The sequence below is a fragment of the Salmo salar genome, chromosome ssa07, assembly GCF_905237065.1.
Source record: "Salmo salar chromosome ssa07, Ssal_v3.1, whole genome shotgun sequence".
NCBI lineage: Eukaryota > Metazoa > Chordata > Actinopteri > Salmoniformes > Salmonidae > Salmo > Salmo salar.
The window spans coordinates 18,238,122-18,259,676 of record NC_059448.1 but is presented as its reverse complement, the minus strand read 5'-3'; the positions used below and the strand labels follow the sequence as shown (position 1 = coordinate 18,259,676).

At 42.2% G+C, this 21,555-nt stretch overlaps 1 protein-coding gene across 2 annotated transcripts in view; it reads right to left on the bottom strand.

The window, feature by feature from the left end:
* Positions 1 to 16,838: 16,838 nt before the first annotated feature.
* Positions 16,839 to 21,555, bottom strand: part of LOC106608611 (inactive ubiquitin carboxyl-terminal hydrolase 53) — a 59,456-nt gene continuing 54,739 nt past the window's right edge. The window contains exons 15-17 of one of the 2 annotated variants that reach the window (XM_014206643.2): positions 20,359 to 20,428; positions 19,368 to 20,149; positions 16,839 to 19,122 (exon numbers count right to left, since the gene is read on the bottom strand). In XM_014206643.2, coding sequence (XP_014062118.1) covers positions 19,046 to 19,122; positions 19,368 to 20,149; positions 20,359 to 20,428 — 929 coding nt within the window. In that variant the 3' untranslated portion in view covers positions 16,839 to 19,045. The remainder of the gene's footprint in view (positions 19,123 to 19,367; positions 20,150 to 20,358; positions 20,429 to 21,555) is intronic. The other variant, XM_014206644.2, reaches the window with a different exon arrangement.

Sequence of the window (21,555 nt, the reverse complement as noted above, 5' to 3'; positions counted from 1 at the left end):
TTGCACACATCTCAGGAGGGATTTTGTCCCACTCCTCTTTGCAGATCTTCTCCAAGTCATTAAGGTTTCGAGGCTGACGTTTGGCAACTCGAACCTTCAGCTCCCTCCACAGATTTTCTATGGGATTAAGGTCTGGAGACTGGCTAGGCCACTCCAGGACCTTAATGTGCTTCTTCTTGAGCCACTCCTTTGTTGCCTTGGCCGTGTGTTTTGGGTCATTGTCGTGCTGGAATACCCATCCACGACCCATTTTCAATGCCCTGGCTGAGGGAAGGAGGTTCTCACCCAAGATTTCACGGTACATGGCCCCGTCCATCGTCCCTTTGATGCGGTGAAGTTGTCCTGTCCCCTTAGTAGAAAAACACCCCCAAAGCATAATGTTTCCACCTCCATGTTTGATGGTGTTCTTGGGGTCATAGGCAGCATTCCTCCTCCTCCAAACATGGCGAGTTGAGTTGATGTCAAAGAGCTCCATTTTGGTCTCATCACCAGTTGTCCTCTGAGTCATTCAGATGTTCACTGGCAAACTTCAGACGGGCATGTATATGTATTCTTGAGCACGGGGACCTTGTGGGCGCTGCAGGATTTCAGTCCTTCACGGCGTAGTGTGTTACCAATTGTTTTCTTGGTGACTATGGTCCAAGCTGCCTTGAGATCATTGACAAGATCCTCCCGTGTAGTTCTGGGCTGATTCCATTCTCATGATCATTGCAACTCCACGAGGTGAGATCTTGCATGGAGCCCCAGGCCGAGGGATATTGACAGTTCTTTTGTGTTTCTTCCATTTGCGAATAATCGCACCAAATGTTGTCACCTTCTCACCAAGCTGCTTGGCGATGGTCTTGTAGCCCATTCCAGCCTTGTGTAGGTCTACAATCTTGTCCCTGACATCCTTGGAGAGCTCTTTGGTCTTGGCCATGGTGGAGAGTTTGGAATCTGATTGATTGATTGCTTCTGTGGACAGGTGTCTTTTATACAGGTAACAAGCTGCTGTTAGGAGCACTCCCTTTAAGAGTGTGCTCCTAATCTCAGCTCGTTACCTGAATAAAAGACAACTGGGAGCCAGAAATCTTTCTGATTGAGAGGCGGTCAAATACTTATTTCCCTCATTAAAATGCAAATCAATTTATAACATTTTTGTCATGCGTTTTTCTGGATATTTTTGTTGTTATTCTGTCTCTCAATGTTCAAATAAACCAACCATTAAAATTATAGACTGATCCTTTCTTTGTCAGTGGGTAAACGTACAAAATCGCCAAAATGCTAATTCATGTTACATAAACCTTCCTAATATGGAGGATGCTGAAGGAGAGCTGTGTGTTGTCGGCTTTTCCTCATATTGTCTTGCTCATTGTAAAAACACACACACACAAACATTTACCAGACATTTTCCTTTACACTCATGTACCCCCGTGTTTCACCTGTAACCGTAAGAGAGTAGCTGCAAGTGGCAGCAGCTGGGAACGGTTTCCTAGGTGACGGCAAAAGCAGCACTTCTGGATGTATGAGTGAGTCAGTGTGTTAGGCCCCATTTTCTTCTACTCCGAAGTGCAAGCCACCGACTTCTCAGCTCAGCTCTATGTCGACTGCATGATGACATTGTAACACACTGTAATGACTTAAACGGGAACTGCCTCCTAGAACCAACTGATCTGGTTATAAACAGCCTATGTGGCACCGATATGAGTCAGAAACATTCATTTTAGTGTGGAAATTTACTACATAGTGTAAATAGGATAATAAATCAGTCTCGTCCAAAAGGAGATTTTGGAAGATAGTGCGTCACGACTGGTATGGATGGGTGGGGTATGGATTACCTACATGCCCACTTTTGCCAACCAGGTAGGCCAGTTGAGAACAAGTTCTCATTTACAACTGCGACCTGGCCAAGATAAAGCAAAGCAGTGTGACAAAAACAACACAGAGTTACACATGGCATAAACAAATGTACAGTCAATAACACAATAGAAAAATCTGTATACAGTGTGTGCAAATGTAGTAAGGAGGTGAGGAAATAAATAGGCCAATAGTGGCAAAGTAATTACAATTTAGCAATTTACACTGGAGTGATGTACAGTTGAAGTCGGAAGTTTACATACACTTAGGTTGGAGTCATTAAAACTGGTTTTTCAACCATTCCACACATTTATTGTAAACAAACTATAGTTTTGGCAAGTCAGTTGTGTCATACACAAAGTAGATGTCCTAAGTAGTTTTTCCAACAATTGTTTACAGACAGATTATTTCACTTATAATTCACTGTATCACAATTCCAGTGGGTCAGAAGTTTACATACACTAAGTTGACTGTGCCTTTAAACAGCTTGGAAAATTCCAGAAAATGATGTCATGGCTTTAGAAGATTCTGATAGGCTAATTGACATCATTTGAGTCAATTGAAGGCCTACCTTCAAACTCAGTGCCTCTTTGCTTGAGCATCATGGAAAAATCAAAAGAAATCAGCCAAGATCGCAGAAAAAAAATGGAGACCTCCACAAGTCTGTTTCATCCTTGGGAGCAATTTCCAAAAGCCTGACGTTACCACGTTCATCTGTACAAACAATAGTACGCAAGTATAAACACCATGGGACAACGCAGCCATCATACCGCTCAGGAAGGAGACGCGTTCTGTCTCCTAGAGATGAACATTCTTTGGTGCGAAAAGTGCAAATCAATCCCAGAACAACAGCAAAGGACCTTGTGAAGATGCTGGAGGAAACAGGTACAAAAGTATCTATATCCACAGTAAAACAAGTCCTATATCGGCATAACCTGAAAGGCCGCTCAGCAAGGAAGACGCCACTGCTCCAAAACCGCCATAAAAAAGCCAGACTATGGTTTGCAACTGCACTTGGGGACAAAGATCGTACTTTTTGGAGAATTGAATGAAATAAAAATACAACTGTTTGGCCATAATGACCATCATTATGTTTGGAGGAAAAAGGGGGAGGCTTGCAAGCCGAAGAACACCATCCCAACCGTGAAGCACGGGGGTGGCAACATCATGTTGTGGGGGTGCTTTGCGGCAGGAGGGACTGGTGCACTTCACAAAATAGATGGCTTCATGAGGAAGAAAATTATGTGGATATATTGAAGCAGCATCTCAAGACATCAGTCAGGAAGTTAAAGCTTGGTCGCAAATGGGTCTTCCAAATGGACAATGACCCCAAGCACACTTCCAAAGTTGTGGCAAAATGGCTTAAGGACAACAAAGTCAAGGTATTGGAGTGGCCATCACAAAGCTCTGACCTCAATCCTATAGAAAATTTGTGGGCAGAACTTTTTCCTCCAAGGAGGCCTACAAACCTGACTCAGTTACACCAGCTCTGTCAGGAGGAATGGGCCAAAATTCACCCAACTTATTGTGGGAAGCTGGTGAAAGGCTACCCAAAACGTTTGACCCAAGTGAAACAATTTAAAGACAATGCTACCAAATACTAATTGAGTGTATGTAAACTTCTGACCCACTTGGAATGTGATGAAAGAAATTAAAGCTGAAATAAATCATTCTCTCTACTATTATTCTGACATTTCACATTCTTAAAATAAAGTGGTGATCCTAACTGACCTATGACAGGGAATTTTTACTAGGATTAAATGTCAAGAATGTGAAAAACTGAGTTTAAATGTATTTGGCTAAAGTGTATGTAAACTACCAACTTCAACTGTATGTGCAGATGAGGATGTGCAAGTAGACATATTGGTGTGCAAAAGAGCAGAAAAACAAAAACAAATATGGGGATGAGGTAGGTAGTTGGTTGGATAGGCTATTTACAGATGGGCTGTGTACAGCTGCAGCGATCGATAAGCTGCTCTGACAGCTGACGCTTAAAGTTAGTGAGGGAGATATAAGTCTCCAACTTCAGTGATTTTTCCAATTCGTTTCAGTCATTGGCAGCAGAGAACTGGAAGGAAAGGCGGCCAAAAGTGGTGTTGGCTTTGGGGATGACCAGTGAAATATACCTGCTGGAGCACGTGCTACGGGTGGGTGTTGCTATGGTGACCAGTGAGCTGAGATAAGGCAGAGCTTTACCGAGCAAAGACTTACAGATGACCTGGAGCCAGTGGGTTTGGCGACGAATATGTAGCGAGGACCAGCCAACGAGAGCATACAGGTCGTAGTAGTGGGTAGTATATGGGGCTTTGGTGACAAAACGGATGGCACTGTGATAGACTGCATCCAATTTGCTGAGTACAGTGTTGGAGGCTATTTGTAAATGACATCGCCGAAGTCAAGGATCGGTAGGATAGTCAGTTTTACGAGGGTATGTTTGGCAGCATAAGTGAAGGAGGCTTTGTTGCGAAATAGGAAGCCGATTCTAGATTTAATTTTGGATTGGAGATGCTTAATGTGAGTCTGGAAGGAGAGTTTACAGTCTTGCAAGACACCTAGGTATTTATAGTTGTGTCTAGTGGTGATTACGGCCATCTATTGTATTTCATGAACATGTGTAGACAATAGTGACTCATCCACTTAGTTAGATGTGGCTGGGGGTTATAGCATTTCTTTCACATGACCCATCAATTTATACAAGTGTGTCTGGGTAAGCGTTATCTAATAATTATAAAATATTTTTATCTGGACATTTTTGACATTGCTACTATGTAAGTAACCATTTCACTGTACCATTTACACCTTCTGTATCCTGTGTATGTGCCAAATAAACATCAATTTTATTTGATATAGTGTGTGTTTACCAGAGACGATAATGTGAAGAACAACATGACCTTTTCCAAAGTTAGATTTGGATATAGGCCAAGGATTAGATAGTGTATTTTTACCTGGAGGTTTTCCTTATTGTAAGCTTCTACTTTTACCACTTTTAGTCTTGAAAACTTTGGTTGTTTACTGCACTACTCACTCTGTTTAGCACATGGCCTCACATGTGAATCCTTAAAGAGATGGGTGGGTCTAAAGCTTAAGAGGGTGTGAAAGATGCTGAATGAGTGTAGACAAAGAAGAGCTCTCCAGTAGGTGTCCCAAAACATTAAAGGGTCATTTTCTCAAAAGTGGGGTTACAAGTTTATCAACTTTCAAAGCAAAATTACTTTCCCATTGTTCCTCAACTGCAGTCTATGATATATGATCTACTTTTATCCAATGTAAAAAACACAATTTCTAATGTTGCTATATAGGACCGAATCCAGGTGGTTGGTCACATATGTATACTGAATATATTTCATTTAATTCACAAGCTACTAACAAAACCTGGTGGATTTGTTGTTCAGCAGCGTTGGGGGAACCCCCCTACCATATCAGGAGCAGATGGCTGAGGCAGTACGTGGCAGGCACCAGTCCCACTTCAGGATGGTCACATTTGATCTGCTCATAGGTCAAAATACTATCCTTTGTCTGTCCTGGAATTCACCTAACAACCATTGATAATGTAATCAGTGCTTTGTGTACCAACTCTACCTTGTTTTTCTAAAGATGGTGGACAGGCGAGATGGTTTGTTTTAGTCCCCTGACTAAAAGACAGGTTGATACAGATGTCTGAACTTGCACTCAGCATTAAAATTATACAAGGGGGTATACAAGTGGGTGACTTGTCACCAGGACAAGACCTTGATCCATGGGTTGAGGTAAACTCTCCACCATTCCTGCCACCTGACTGCACCTACCCATAACCTGTAATACATTACATAGATGGAAGGCTTGAAGGCAGAACCTCACCCATAGAGCTGTGCATGTCAGTGTGTGGTTAGACAGCCAGCTCCTTAGAATAGACCATAGAAATATAATAGAATGCTAGTTCTGGGACAGCTGAAGTTGTACCACAGATTTGTATGCTCCTTGTTCTATCTGTGCTTATACTCTACACACAATGTATTTTAATTTGCTAGGTAAAGTGTAGGCATACTGTCTTTCTAAGCAAATCAATATTATTGCCCATTCACCCGCAGAAAATGTCTTGTTTTTGTATCACTCAAGCCTGCCATGTTTGTGCAATGTCCACATAGAGTAGAGTTCAGAACAGTTCAGTAAAGTACAGTAAAGTAGAGCAGAGTACCGTACAATATACTGTACTCTACTCACCTGTACTATACTTTTCTGTACTGTATTGTCTGAACTGTACTGTATTGTACTGTACGGTGCTCTACTCACTATACTGTATTGTACTGTGCTATCCAAACTTGTGAAACATACGTCTGTGACAGGTTCAGATTTGATCCAGTCCGGTCCGTCTGTGACCAGGGCGGACTGACCAAATGTCAACTACTTTTCATTGTCTGGTGTCGGTCAGTGCTCAGTGGGTGAGGATGCTGGTTACAGTAAATGGAAAGAGAGGGGGCTCACGGCTAGGTGTCAGTAAGAGCTGGGAGAGGTGACATTAACTGGAGAGAGAGAGGAAGAGAGAGAGGGGTTGTCCAGATGACAGAAAGTCAACGAGAACTGTTATGAGCTGAACATGACAGTATGCCGGTGGAAAGGATCACTATAGCAGGTGACCCAACTGTGGTTTGTGACTATTATGATTTCCCATTGTAGCCATTTCAGGTGCAGGAATTCCGTTACAGATTTTTGGGGTAATACCGTTACCAATTTGGTACCAGAATACCGAGTTTTAATCACTTAATAATTCATAAACAAAATTGATATTAGTAAAATTACTATAACTAATTGATAGGTCTACCATTATTGTTACTTCTGTGAACTTTCATTATCCTCCCTCATAAGAGAGAGAAATTAGAAAATATCTTTAAAATGTGTGTTTTTGGTAATGGAATTACAAGGCACAAGGCAATATTTCTTACATTTACAGAAGGTAAACAATTTCTAAGAACCCTTTTCCATCTGTTTATCCATAAATCAAAGCCTTAACTTATGCTTAATTTTTTATATGTAAAATGGTTGAAAAAATGTATTCTTGCCTTAATTTCCCCAAAATGTAGACTCTTAGATTTAATTTGACATGCTCCTATAAACTTCACATGTTGGTGGCCATGGGTCATTTTCGATGGACATGCCCAGTAGTAGAATATACAAGGTTCAATTTCAAAATTTGATTGTGCATCAGCAGTTTTTCTCTTGTTCTGACAGTCACTCAATTAGCCGATGTCAGCTAGCATTTTTCAGATTTGGAAGTTAGTCTAGCGGCAAGCTATTAGTGGTCGAATTACAGACCAGGGGGCGGCCATTGATCATCAGATATCATATTAAAAACTGAAAATATTGGACTCCACCCTATGGCAAAATGTGTAGAATTGCAGGAAATTTGCTGTAAAACTGCAAGAAAAGTTATTTCCACCTCACGGCAAAATGTGTAGAATTGCCGGAAATGTGTAGAATTGCACAAAACTTTGTTCAGGGCTCTGACTGCATGCGTAGAATTGGATATGGGTACACAGACCCGAGAACCACTGCGGCCCCTCATGATGAGTTAAGATTTGTTTGAGGCCCCCAACCCCAACCATCCCAGGGATATATAGTAAACAATTTAAAACCTGAAGCCACACCAAACAAGCTAAAAACGTGGAATAGCACAACACAGTGTACCGTATAAGGGTAACCTGTGGTACAGTGGCAGACATATAATCCAGGTAATATCCAACAAATCTATCACCTCGATTCTAGAAATAGAAATCCTTCCATTTTAAAATGTGTTCCTCTCTTTTCCTTTCCTCTTTAACATGAATGGCGAATAAGGGTGGGGCAGTCAATGTCCCTTCTGTCGAGACTCAAAGACACACAGCTATATGAAGGTTAAAGCGTGAGTTGTCCGAGTGCTGGCCTGAGCAACGACGACCGAGCTCGGTCGTGAACAATTTTGCAAGTGGTTTTAAAAAAGACTGTGTCTACCAGGGTCAAAGTGCTAATACGTTAACACTGTTTGACCGCTTTGAGAGGGAAAAGGAGGAAGATTATTAACGGTCGAGAGAGAGAAAAATAATGCGTTTCAGCTTCGCAAGGGATTAAACCCTTCAAATGGCAATTAAACAGTGCTTCGCCAGTCCCAGAGAGCAAAAGTTAAAAGCACGGCAGTTTATTCATGAAAGCCCCTGATAGCCAATACACTGTTTTGTCTTCTCTCTTGCTCCCTACCTTTTTTTCTGTCACTCTAATCCACATATTTTTGCTAAAAGCCCGCTAGTGTCTGAGCTTTGGCCCTGCAAAATGTCAATTAACCTGCCAATGGAAATCAGGGTGGCCTGACCCGAGTGTTCTTCCAACCAAAGGTTTGCCACCGCCTTCAAGAAGCTTCACCGTGACTAAATATGAACGTAGACCTGGCAGCTTGGCCTTGTGGGAAACGCCAACACGTTGCCACCATGATTGGCATTTTATTCTCTCTCAAGACATTGTTTCTTGTCAATGTATGTGTCTGTGTCACAGTCATTGCATTGGTCTCGTTTCATGCATGCAAGTGGGAAAGGCACGTGTGCATGTGGTGTAAATGGGAATCTACATAGAAGGGAAATGTCAAACAGTATATCACTGCCCCCTAGTGTTGAACTAAGGACTTTGACATGACATGTCCGAGACACCGTATACAGGGAGCTTCCTATTTATTAAGAGACTTCAAAGTGACTTCATATGATAAAATAAATACTGTTCCTTTGTTCCATATCGTAATATGGTAAAGAATCAGCCAACTCAACTTTCAGAGGGCAAGTAACAACAAGATAAAGATCTGACCCAAGTCAGATTTAAACATGTTCAGTCTTTCAATGAACACCCATCAACACCCATCAACAAATACAGCAAACATGTATCAGAATATGCAGCATCTCATTCTACAACATATAACCTGAGGAAGGTTGCTGGAGAGAGCTTCTTCGGTTCGTGGTCTCAAACCTCCAGCCTAGCCTCCAGTCTGCTCTCTCTGTGTACTCCATTAAGCCACCCTCTCAAATCTCAACATTTGGTAAATCCCTGGAACAGACTACACCCCTACCACTTCACTTCCCCAACCCGCCCAGTTTTTTTAAATCTTCCAAAGCAATCAGATTCCACACGTTCTACTGCCCCAAATTAGAGGCGTCTTTATATAATCCGGTTCCTACTACAGAGGCCTGGGGGCTTTGTGTTTGTGTGTGTGCGTGTTTGCGTGTGTGTGTATATGTAGAGAGAGACAGATATGGCACAGAAACTAGAGGAGGATGTGATGGAAGGATGAGGACAGGAGGGAGAGGGAGGCAGAGTGAGAGAAGGGGTACATTTATCAAGGGGAAAGAGATTAAGCGAGGTTGACAGAGTAAGGAATCACATGGAGATGTGTGGTGAGAGAGGGAGAGGGGGAAAGGAGAAAGAGATAGAAGAAAGCGAGAGAGAGGGGGAAATGACAAAGCAGAAGCCTGCCTCTGACAGTGTGCTCAGCCTGGCTGATGGCTCCTAATGAAGTAAGCCAGCTGCGGAGGACGAGCCGCCCTGACAGGAAGCGAGACAGAGGAGGGAACACATACACGCATAACTCTCGGAGTCAGCCAAGACTCAAACACCCAAACTCTGTGTGTGACAAACAACCCATGCAATCAGGAGTAGACTGCTACCCAGATGGCAGAAATGATAGAAAGGGCCACCTTAGCTCCTTTGGGTTTGCCATGTTACGTCTCACCAATAGGTGTTTTGTGATCACCAGGTGAGTTTGGGAGTGCAAGAAATTCATCACAAGAGCCACCTAAATCAATTAATTGTGACGTCTCGTATTTATACCCATCAATTGCGATTTCAACCATTCCATTGACAGAGTTGATATTATTGATGACACCGAATCACTCGGCTCAGGAACTTTGCAAAGGCATCATCTCTCCTCTTCTCCTTCTCAAACGAAAAGTAGTCAGCTGGCACCGTCAGTTTGTTTTTAGTCAAATAATGGTCGACTACCTCGCGGCACTGACCTGGAAATAGGAACAGAGAGATTGGAGAGAAGAAGTGAGCCGTGCAATTTCCATCCAGCCTCCTTCTCTTCGAGGCGCGAATGGAGATAGTCCCGGGATCAATACCCTATTTCTGCATAGAAATTGTGCGGGGATGGTAGACTAATTAGCTATGATTAGTAAAATGGTCTGTAGTCGAGAGACTCTGCAATTACTACAGCAAATAACGATCTATACATTTATTAATTACGTTTGAGGCTGATTGCATGCAGGGATTAATGAGATTAGGGGGCTTTATCTTGTAGAGGAAATGTCTTTTTGTGAGACTTATATCTTTAATTAACCTGCCTGTTATGGATTCTGTGATAGTTTTGGGTAGACAGGTATTGAGGAGATGTGCAAGGGCATTGGTTTTTGTTATCCTCTGCTGCCCTCTAAAGGACAAGAGAAGGAGAATAGCCTAATGTAGTTTCTTCTGACCTTATCAAATACATTTTTATTTGTTTATTTGTGAATACAACCAGCCATACAACAGGTGTAGAATATAACGTGAAATTATTACTAATGATGGAGGGAAGGTTAAAAGAGGAATAAAAGAGTGAAGACCATTTTAAAAAAGGCCAGTGATATTTAGAGAAAATATTTCATGCTTATCGGCTGGAAGCCCTTTTACTTTGTTGAAGCACATTTGACAGTGATTACAGCCTTAAGTCTTCTTGGGTATGACGCTACAAGCTTGGCACACCTGTATTCGGGGAGTTTCTCCCATTTTTCTCTGCAGATCCTCTCAAGCTCTGTCAGGTTGGATGGGGAGCGTCGCTGCACAGCTATTTTCAGGTCTCTCCAGAGATGTTCGATCTGGTTCAAGTCCGGGCTCTGGCTGTGCCACTCAAGGACATTCAGAGACTTGTCCCAAAGCCACTACTGTGTTGTCTTGGCTGTGTGCTTAGGGTTGTTGTCCTGTTGGAAGGTGAACCTTTGCCTCAGTCTGAGGTCCTGAACACTCTGGAGCAGGTTTTCATCAAGGATCTCTCTCTACTTTGCTCTGTTCATCTCTCCCTTGATCCTGACTAGTCTCCCAGTCCCTACCGCTGAAAAACATACCACAGCATGATGCTGCCACCACCATGCTTCACCGTAGGGATGGTATTGGCCAGGTGATGAGGGGTGCCTGCTTTCCTTCAGACGTGACGCTTGGCATTTAGGGCAAAGAGTTCAATCTTGGTTTCATTAGATGAGAGAATCTTCTTTCTCATGGTCTGAGAGTCTTTAGGTGCCTCCAAGCGGGCTGTCATGTGCCTTATACAGAGGAGTGGCTTCCGTCTGGCCACTCTACCATAAAGGCCTGATTGGTGTAGTGCTGCAGAGATGGTGGTCCTTCTGTAAGTTTCTCCCATCTCCACAGAGGAACTCTGGAGCTCTGTCAGAGTGACTATCGGGTTCTGGTCACCTCCCTGACTAAAGCCTTTCTCCCCCGATTGCTCAGTTTGGCTGGGCGGCCAGCTTTAGGAAGAGTCTTGGTGGTTCCAAACTTCTTCCATTTAAGAATGGGATGCCATGGTGTTCTTGGGGACCTTCAATGCTGCCAAAATATTCTGGTAACCTTCCCAGATCTGTGCCTCGACACAATTCTGTCTCGGAGCTCTACTTGGTTTTTGCTCTGACATGCACTGTCAACTGTGGGACCTTATATAGAAAGGTGTGTGCCTTTCCAAATCATGTCCAAATAATTGAATTTACCACAGGTGTACTCAATTGAAGTTGTGGAAACATCTCAAGGATGATCAATGGAAACAGGATCTGAGCTCAATTTTGAGTCTCATAGCAAAGGGTCTGAATACTTATCTAAATAAGGTATCTGTATGTAAACTTAACTCCATCCATATTTCTGCGGAGTTAAGTTGATACGAGTGTCAGCGGAGGGAAGCCAATTACATTGAGTCACTATCAGTCGATACTTGTAAAAATGTAAATTATTTATGTACCTTTGTTTGTCCTGTGCACCTGTATTCCTTTCTTTGGGTGCTGAAATCTGTAGTTTTGGATAAATGTAACATTTTACGCGACCTCTGCCAAAGGAGCCTTTGTCAACAGAGAAGCAGCATACCGTAGTTGCATGGAAGATTTTACAGTTTTAGCAGGAGATGCATAGAATGCCATTTTTTATAAAAATCAGGACAAGCACAGGTAAACAGAAAGTGTTAAATAATATATTTTGAAGAATGTATTGAGTTGTAAGTCACTAACTTCCTGCTCCTTTGGAAAACAGTTGATTACCGGGTGCAATTTGACAGTCATTTTTTTTATTTTATCTACAGAGAAAGCACCCAAAGAAAATCTTGCGTTTACTCTGGACAAACATAGGTTAATTACAAGGTAAGCATTAAAGAATCAACATTTTACAAGTGACTCGATGTAATTGGTGGTACACGCAGCACGCTAGAACTCTGTATGGAAAAATTGGCGCTCTTAATGAATAAACTGCTGTAATCTAGCTAGAGCTACATTGAGTTAGACTAGCTGCAAGCACACAGTGTGACAGTGCTGTTATTGTTGGGTTATATCTGTTGTATTGTGATATGTCATTCATTGCTTTCGTTCTGTAAACGTTACTTGAGTTTGAGATAAAGAACAACATGGTTGATTAGAAATCGCCATCACGGAGTTATCGTTCTAAACACAACAGACACTATTCAGAGTAAACTCTCTTTGGGGACAACGTCAAGTTAGCGCAAGCCTGGGTATCGGGGGAGCTGTTGCACCTGCTTAATAAGTGGTGGCTCGCTTGCTCTCCAGACCACGTCCCGTCTTGGTAGCGCACCGGCTGGGGAGTGTCTTTGCCCATAAATTAATGGAGCCTTGAGTTAGCGCTTCATCAAAGTGGACCTTCCTTTGTCAAGTGTTTAGTCTGTTAATTAGCTGAGGGACCAGTCCATCTGGTGACCAAAACCCCCATCACCTACCTGTTTCCCTCCCTATTGGATCATTCTGCAGCTGTTTGTGGCCAATGCAGTGACCTTTGGATGGGGGAATTGTGGGGCTTGACACTCACACCTGTGTTTGAATGTGCAGCATTTCCCAGGCGAATTATGAGTACTATGATACTAGAACTCTCGAAAGTCGGGTATAAACCAAATGTTATAGTCGTTCTGTAATCAATTGTCAAGGCCATGCTTAAATCCCATTGAAGCTGGTTAAATAATGTCTGCAATTCAGTCATATATAAAAACGCCCTAATCCCTTTACATGTTTCATGATCCCTCACACATGCATAAAGATCGCAGAATTCACATGACGTCATTGCTTTACGACTATCCATTGAGTTTTTAAACTATGGCGTACGACACGGTTAAATCAGCCAATAAATCAGCACAATCAACTTTTTTTTAAATTTTCTTCTAATTAGTGGCGTCTTGAAGCAAAAATTGGGATCATGTATACTGTGCTAATGACCATTTAAAAAAAGAGTAACGTAGAGGAATTTACAATGCGGCAAATTTAGCAAAAGGAGGAATTTGTGGTAAGTGCATGGAGCCGCCGTGTTAATGCACAAGATTGCAAGTCCCATTAACGCCACAAGATGGTGCAATGTCCTTAGGAGTGCACATTGGCTGTACATGTTATCACTCGAAGATCTATAGAGGTCACCAGTCGTGTACTCTTTCGTTTCTCATTGGCTCCGTGATTTACAGCCATTTGTGATTTGTGATACAACAGAATTCTTCTGTACATAAATCATCGCACAAGCACAATGGTGCTGTAAACATTTTTGTGCGGAAAAACTCTATTATATAAAAAAAATGTTTTTTTTATGTCATTTAGCAGACGCTCTTATCTAGAGCGATTTACAGGAGCAATTACGGTTAAGTGCCTTGCTCAAGGGCACATTGACAGATTTTTCACCTAGTTAGCTCGGGGATTCAAACCAGCAACCTTTCAGTTATTCGCCCAACGCTCTTAACCACTAGGTTACCTGTTGTGAAATTCATTGTATGTAAGTTGTGCATACGGGGCCATGATGTGAGGCTACAGTACATCACTACACATCCAATGGTATGACAAACAATGTGAGGTGCACATTGAAACCCCAGTTGTTTCTCCGTCCTCCCAAAGTGTGCACATGGCTACTCCCACTTGCCCATGCCTCCTCCAATCCAATGCTTTTAGATTTTTGGAAAGTAGTAAACCAGTGTACACTTTAGGAGAAAGGAGATATTACGTGGACACACACCCTGTAGACACACTGCCTATAGAAAGTTTACACCCCTTTGAATTTCTTCACATTTTATTGTAGTAAAGTGGGATTAAAATTGATTTGTCATTTTTTGTCAACCTCATCCACAGCATAATTATTAACTTGACCATGCTTAAATATATATTCAATGTCTGATTTCTATTGTTACCCAACTACCAATCACTGCCCTTCTTTGAGGCTTTCGAAAAGCTCCCTGGTCCTTGTCGTTAAATCGGTGCTTGAAATTCAATACTTGACTGAGGAACCTTAAAGATATTGTACTGTATTTATGTGGGACATAAGATGGGGTAGTCATAAAGAAATGATATCAACCCCTACTATTTCACACAGATTTAGCCAATATCATTTATGTGATTTGTTAAGCTAGATTTTACTTCTGAGCTAATTTAGGTTTGGGGTGAATACTTATGCAACAACTATATTTATTAAATTATACATACAAAGAAATGTGTAGAATTGTATTTTCACTTTAACATTGAGTATTTTGTGTAGATCAATGACAAAAAAATTACAATATTTATTTTAATCTTGCTTTGTAACGCAACAAAATGTGAATAAAAGTTCAACGGGGTGTAGACTTTCTATAGGCACGGTTTGTCTTCCAAATCCAGAGGTTTACCTTAATCTAGATGGTAGCAGAGCTTCACGTTTCCAAGCCTCCAGCCAACACTGCACTGCCTCTAACTTCACTTGTTCTGCATGTATCACTTAAAAGTTCATTGCAGCAGTTTTTTTTTCTCAATATCAAATCATTTCTGGGTAACAATTAAGTACCTTGCTGTGGTTGTTTTCAATTAAAATGGTAAAAAAAAATAACTATATAGCTTCTTAGAAAAATGCTACTTCTCAAGCAAGAATTTTTTGCCAGGACTGTCTGGTAGTGGTCAGAGGGGCCTAATTGGAGTGATGTCACCAGGGGGTCGAAACCCCCAAACTAGGCAATATTTTCAAACAGCTCCTTACACTAAAAGTGCATTATCATAATTGTCACAATTTTAGTGTTATCATAGTGTAGAAATCTAAAACACGGGAAAATCAAGTTTTACACTGCACTGCCTCTAACTTCACTTAACTCCATGTATCATTTTACTGTGGGCTTCCTATTTACTCTTCCAGTACAATGTAAACTCTTTCAAAGATAATTCATAAAAATCCAAATAACTTCACAGATATTAATTGTAAAGGGTTTAAACACTGTTTCCCATGCTTGTTCAATGAACCATAAACAATTAATGAACATGCACCTGTGGAACGGTCATTAAGACACTAACAGCTTACAGACGGTAGGCAATTAAGGTCACAGTTATGAAATCTTAGGACACTAAAGAGGCCTTTCTACTGACTTTGAAAAACACCAAAAGAAAGATGACCAGGGTCCCTGATCATCTGCGTGAACGTGCCTTATGCCTCCTTGCAGCATGCCTGAGGACTGCAGATGTGGCCATGGCAATACATTTCAATGTCCGTACTGTGAAACAGCGCTGCAGGGAGACAGGACAGACAGCCAATTGTCCTCGCAGTGGCAGACCACGTGTAACACCTGCACAGGATCAGTACATCCGAACATCACACCTGCGGGACAGGTACAGGATGGCAACAACAACTTCCCGAGTTACACCAGGAACGCACAATCCCTCCATCAGTGCTCAGACTGTCCACAACAGGCTGAGAGAGGCTGGACTGAGGGCGTGTAGGCCTGTTCTCACCAGACATCACCGGCAACAGCGTCGCCTATGGGCACAAACCCACCGTCGCTGGACCAGACAGGACTGGCAAAAAGTGCTCTTCACTGACGAGTCCCGGTTTTGTCTCACCAGGGGTGATGGTTGGATTCGCGTTTATCGTCGAAGGAATGAGCGTTACACCGAGGCAGGTACTCTAGAGCGGGATCGATTTGGAGGTGGAGGGTCCGTCATGGTCTGGGGCGGTGTGTCACAGGATCATCGGACACAGCTTGTTGTCATTGCAGGCAATCTCAACGCTGTGCGTTACAGGGAGGACATCCTCCTCCCTCATGTGGTCCCCTTCCTGCAGGCTCTTCCTGACATGACCCTCCAGCATGACAATGCCACCAGCCATACTGCTCGTTCTGTGTGTGATTTCCTGCAAGACAGGAATGTCAGTGTTCTGCCATGGCTAGTAAAGAGCCCGGATCTCAATCCCATTGAGCACATCTGGGACCTGTTGGATCAGAGGGTGAGAGCAAGGGCCATTCCCCCCAGAAATGTCCAGGAACTTGCAGGTGCCTTGGTGGAAGTGTGGGGTAACATCTCACAGCAAGAACTGGCAAATCTGGTGCAGTTCATGAGGAGATGCACTGCAGTACATAATGCAGCTGGTGGCCTCACCAGATACTGACTGTTACTTTTGATTTTGACCCCCACCCCCCCCTCCCCCCCTTTGTTCAGGGACACATTATTCCATTTCTGTTAGTCACATGTCTGTGGAACTTGTTCAGCTTATGTCTCAGTTGTTGAATCTTATGTTCATACAAATATTTAGACGTTATGTTTGCTTAAAATAAACGCAGTTGACAGTGAAAGCACGTTTCTTTTTTTTGTTTACATCTTTGTAGACTTGTTTGATTACATTTACCCTAATCTTTCGTGTACAGGCATAGTCATAAAATAGTGATTTGTGAGATTTAGGTTCAGGTTTGCAGAGATTATATTTACCCCAAGTAGGCTATAATTCTGGATATTATAATTATGTACATTAATAATGTTATATGAGAATAACTGGTTTAGAAAAAACTTGGACATGGCTATGGTTAAATATAATTATTTATTAAACAACTGTTAATCAAAAATGAAATTGAATGTTAAAAAAAACATCTAGAAAAATTACATATTGTACAAATAACGGCTCCTATTTCAACTTGATGACATAGAAAACTAGAAAGGCACTGTGCAGTGAAGTCTGCCAAGCAATATATTAAAACATTTACAACAAAAATTACTTTTTTACAGCATCACTAGAATGGTCCACCATGAAAAAAAATGACATAGCATGTACATGTAGGCAATGTTGTGATAATCTCTGGGGGTCAAACTAGAACAATACCTGAAGAAAAAACAGGCCTTTTTTACTTCACTCTTAAAATCCTTACTTAATATCCAGTACTCAATCCATTCTTGAGGTTTTGGTTCAAGTTTAGGTAAATCAAAAACAGACCTGCGTCAAATTCATATTTCAAATACTTACAAGTTTGAGGTGGGTTGGATTTAGCTTGGAGTTTAAACTTTTGGAACTAATTCAAATTGGTTCCATTGTACAGGAACATCTAAATGAAACACTGAATGAATTTGACATGTGTTTGATCCAGGAGACAAATATACAGAAGCATGGTTTGACAACATGAAAAGTAACGTACCTTTAACACACTGCCCAGTATGTGACAGGAGAAACATTAAAAGAGCAAACAATGAGGCTTATATCTGGAAAGGAGTGTGAGAGGCGATCTGAACTGGGGATAGAAAGCCATACAAAACACTGCAGCGAATTGTCAGGGGTGCATTTGTTAGTGCAAACCATTTAACAAAAATGTGTGTTTCTTATTGAACAAGTTCAGGTTAGTCCCTCCCAGTTTCATCCATTTGGTTCCTAGTGAATACACCCCTGGGATGGCAGGGTTGAAAAGGCAGCTTAGAATATACACCAGATACCAATGACTTGAGATGCTTCTCTCCTAACAATTATTAAAAAGAGGTCCAATGTAGCTGTTTTTATCTCAATATAAAATTATTTGTGGGTAACAATTAAGTACCTTACTGCAATTTGTTTTTCATTAAAATGTTCAAAAAGAAAAAAATAGCTTCTTAGGAAAGAGCAATTTCTCAAGCAAGATTTTTGATAGGACTGTATGGGAGTGCTCCGAGTGGGGAGGGGGAAACTGAAAACGAGCTGTTATTGGCAGAGAGGTTTGGAACTCTTTTGAATTGGTCGATCAACTCATTTCTGCCTGGTGATGTCAACAGGCAGGTCAAAACTCAATCTCACCACAACAGGCTGGCATTTCAGGCAGTCTTTTCAAACAGCTATTACACAAAAATTATATTAGAATTTTCACAATTTAACAGTATTATTCCAACCTCAGTGTGGAAATATATACTGTATAAAACACAGGAAAAGCAAGTTTGACTGCACTGGGCCTTTAAAACACTAATTCAACCTCAGACTGGAACTGATTCACCCAACACCAGGTGCCTCTGTGGCCACATAGGGAGACCCTTGGGACTTATTTTAAAGTAGTGCTCCTACAAAAACAATGCATAAGTGTACACAAACTAAATCTCCCTTATTCCATGACTGCATCAACACTGGACATTAAAAGTAAAAACCTGCTCAAGGCGTATTTACCTCAACTTGTTACATAGGCAGAAGTTGCGCAGTCACTGTAGAACAATGAAATTACCATAATTTGAGAAATAAATACAAGCATTTCATAGATTTTATGGCTAAAGTGTAAATTGGTTAGAGATGAGTTAGTCATTGTTACATATAGTTTATTTGATCATCTCTGGAGGGGAAAAGTGGTTTCGTGGGAGACATTCTTCAGTGAGCCAACCTGTGAATGACCTTGGAAGTAAGTTCGAGCAGGTCCCTGCATCGACCAAGAACCATCCTAGGTTTGCATCCTCTTTCGTAATTTATTTTTGGCTTTCTACTGTGCAAATCCACAATTACTGCTGCTGCCATCTAGTGGCCACAATCACAATCACATGAAGACCGTTCTGCAGGCATGGCGTAAGACTCCTGAGACTACTGCTGAACTGAAGAGTACTCTTCAGACTTTTACTGCCTCTGGGAGTTACCAATCTCTTTGGCATTCCAGATTCATGTCTGTCTTCTGATATGACATCTCTACAAGCAAATAAGCATCACTGTAAGAGGATTCAAAACTTGTAGAAGGAGATTACATTTTTTCTAACTGTGGCTTTCGTACCAGGCCCCTTCAACAGTAGAATTTCCATCATAGAAACCCATGTTCATCAAGTCCTTTGGGTGTTACAGGATTCCATTTAGCTATAGTTTTACTGGAGTAGTAACCTACGAAAGACAAGGGACATATATTAGAATACGCCAAGAAAACATATTATTCACCCCTGTAATAGACTTCTAATTAAAGTTTTTATAACATTTATTGATGACCCAAAAAATCTATAGTAGGAAACATGCTTTCACTTTGGTCACACTAAAACTACAAATGGTGACATGGGTTTGACCACAAACAACTAGGGCTCCAAGTGTCTTCCACTTTACGTGGCAAATGATCTACAGAGAGCTCCAGTTACCTGATTCAGGCTGGCTCTTGGGGGGCTCTGTAGGTTGGGCCTCTGGGATGGGGAGTCCCCCCTCTCCCAGGTCGCTCTCACCAGACGACACGTGTTGTTCGCCGCCTTTAGCGTTCGTCATCATGTACAGGGCGGGCCTCTGGTGGTATTTTGCCCGGTATGTGTCTGTCATACAATTGTCCACAGAGAAGTAGGTAGTGGGGAGGCCTATAGGTAGAACCATCTCCCCTGTCACCGGGGAGTCTAGGTCGTCAGTGTCGTCCCCTGGCATTGAACTGGGAAACTTCTCCTCTCCGCTCTCACTGGCCGACAGATCGTTCCGGTCCTGGTCCGACGAGCCTGACTTGGAGCTAGCGTCCGATGAGAGCTTGTGCTCGGCTGGCGTCTCAATCCACCTGCGGAGGATGGTTTGGGAGAGTATCGGCCCGTTTTTGGCCTCGTTCCTGGCGCTTGTGCAAATGGGCTCCTGGAGCTGGGGAGCGCGGAAGCCCGACTGGTCTGTCAACCGGTGGACGTTGGTCTTGGGAGGGAGAAGCGGGGCCAGGATGTGGTAGTGGGGCTGGGGGGAGTGGTCTTTGGTTACCAGGGGCTTGGTCTCATCCTGTTCGGAGAAGGAGCCGGCTAGGTCGTCATAGCTGTTCCACTCTGAGCTGCTGGTTTTGGGCAGGTATGGGGGAATAGGGCTGACCGGGCTGGGGCTGCCATCGATGTTATCCTCCTGCTCGTCATCCAGACCTTCCGTCCTTTCCAGAATTCCATGCGTATATCGGAAGGCTCTTCTTCTGTCGCAAGGAGAATAGGACATACATCAATATATTTTCAAACTTGAAGGAAAACAATCTATCCAGAATAAGATTTAATACTTTATCACAAGCATCAATACTGGCACATCAAAATGGGTCAATAGTTTCCATTACTTTTCAGTTATAGTAAAGAATGAAAGAAAGAAACCTTTCACTCTACTGAAAGTAGTACAATGATCATGCTTTACCTTTGTGAACTTGGACTCAATTTTAGGAGATGTGCGTCTTGCAAGTCTGGAAACTTTGCTGGGTGTTCACCTGGAATAGATTAATACATTCATTAGATTTGGTAAAATTCTACTAATTTGCTAAAGCATTTGACATACCCTGCATAAGGTATGAATTTCTTGCTATTATAAGACTGATTATAGTTGGCATATGTTCCTCTATATCTAGTAAAACATACAAAACACAAACAAAACGCTTAGCACAAAACACTTAGAAACACTGCCCTATTCTGAATCAAGTACCAAAAATGACTTCTCAAAATACATTTTCAAACCTTACCCTCACTGACACACACAAACTTCAAAAATATTGCTGTGCCTCTGCTTTGATCCCATGTTCAAACAGGGTCCCAGAGTTTCCCTGCCCATCTCTAGCACAGACATGTTATCTAACTGGGGTCATGTTAAGGGCCTAGCCAGGTGTTGGGGGAAGAGGTATCAAAGTAGAGCGGCAGTCTGGTAGAGTGCCCTCGGGCCCCCTGTGTACCACTGTCTGATCCGGCATGAGCGAGGCTGAGGCCCCTCAAAGGGAGCCGGAGCTGAAGTACCAAGCCGATGCCCATTTGCTAGCCTTCAGGTTAACGATGCTAGTCCTTGCTAACGCAAAGTGAGAACTTAAACAAAAATATAAACGCAACATGTAACAATTTAAAAGATTTGAATGAGTTACAGTTCATAAGAAAATCTGTAAATGTAAATAAATTCATTAGGCCCTAATCTATGTATTTGCCATGACTGCGAATGCAGATATGCATCGGTTGTTCACAGATACCTTTAAAACAAAGTAGGGGCGTGGATAAGAAGACAGTCAGCATTTGATGTGACCACCATTAGCCTCATGCAGCGCGACACATCTCCTTCACATAGAGTTGATCAGGCTGTTGATTGTGGCCTGTAGACTGTTGTCCTATTCCTCTTCAATGGCTGTGCGAAGTTGCAGTATATTGGCGAGATCCAGAGCATCCCAAACAGGCTCAACGGGTGACATGTCAGGCAAGTATGCAGGCCATGGAAGAAATGGCACATTTTCAGTTTCCAGGAATTGTATACAGATCCTTGCAACATGGGGCCGTGCGTTATCATGCTGAAACATGAGGTGATAGCGATGGATAAATGGCCCAACAATGGGCCTCAGGATCTTGTCACGGTATCTCTGTG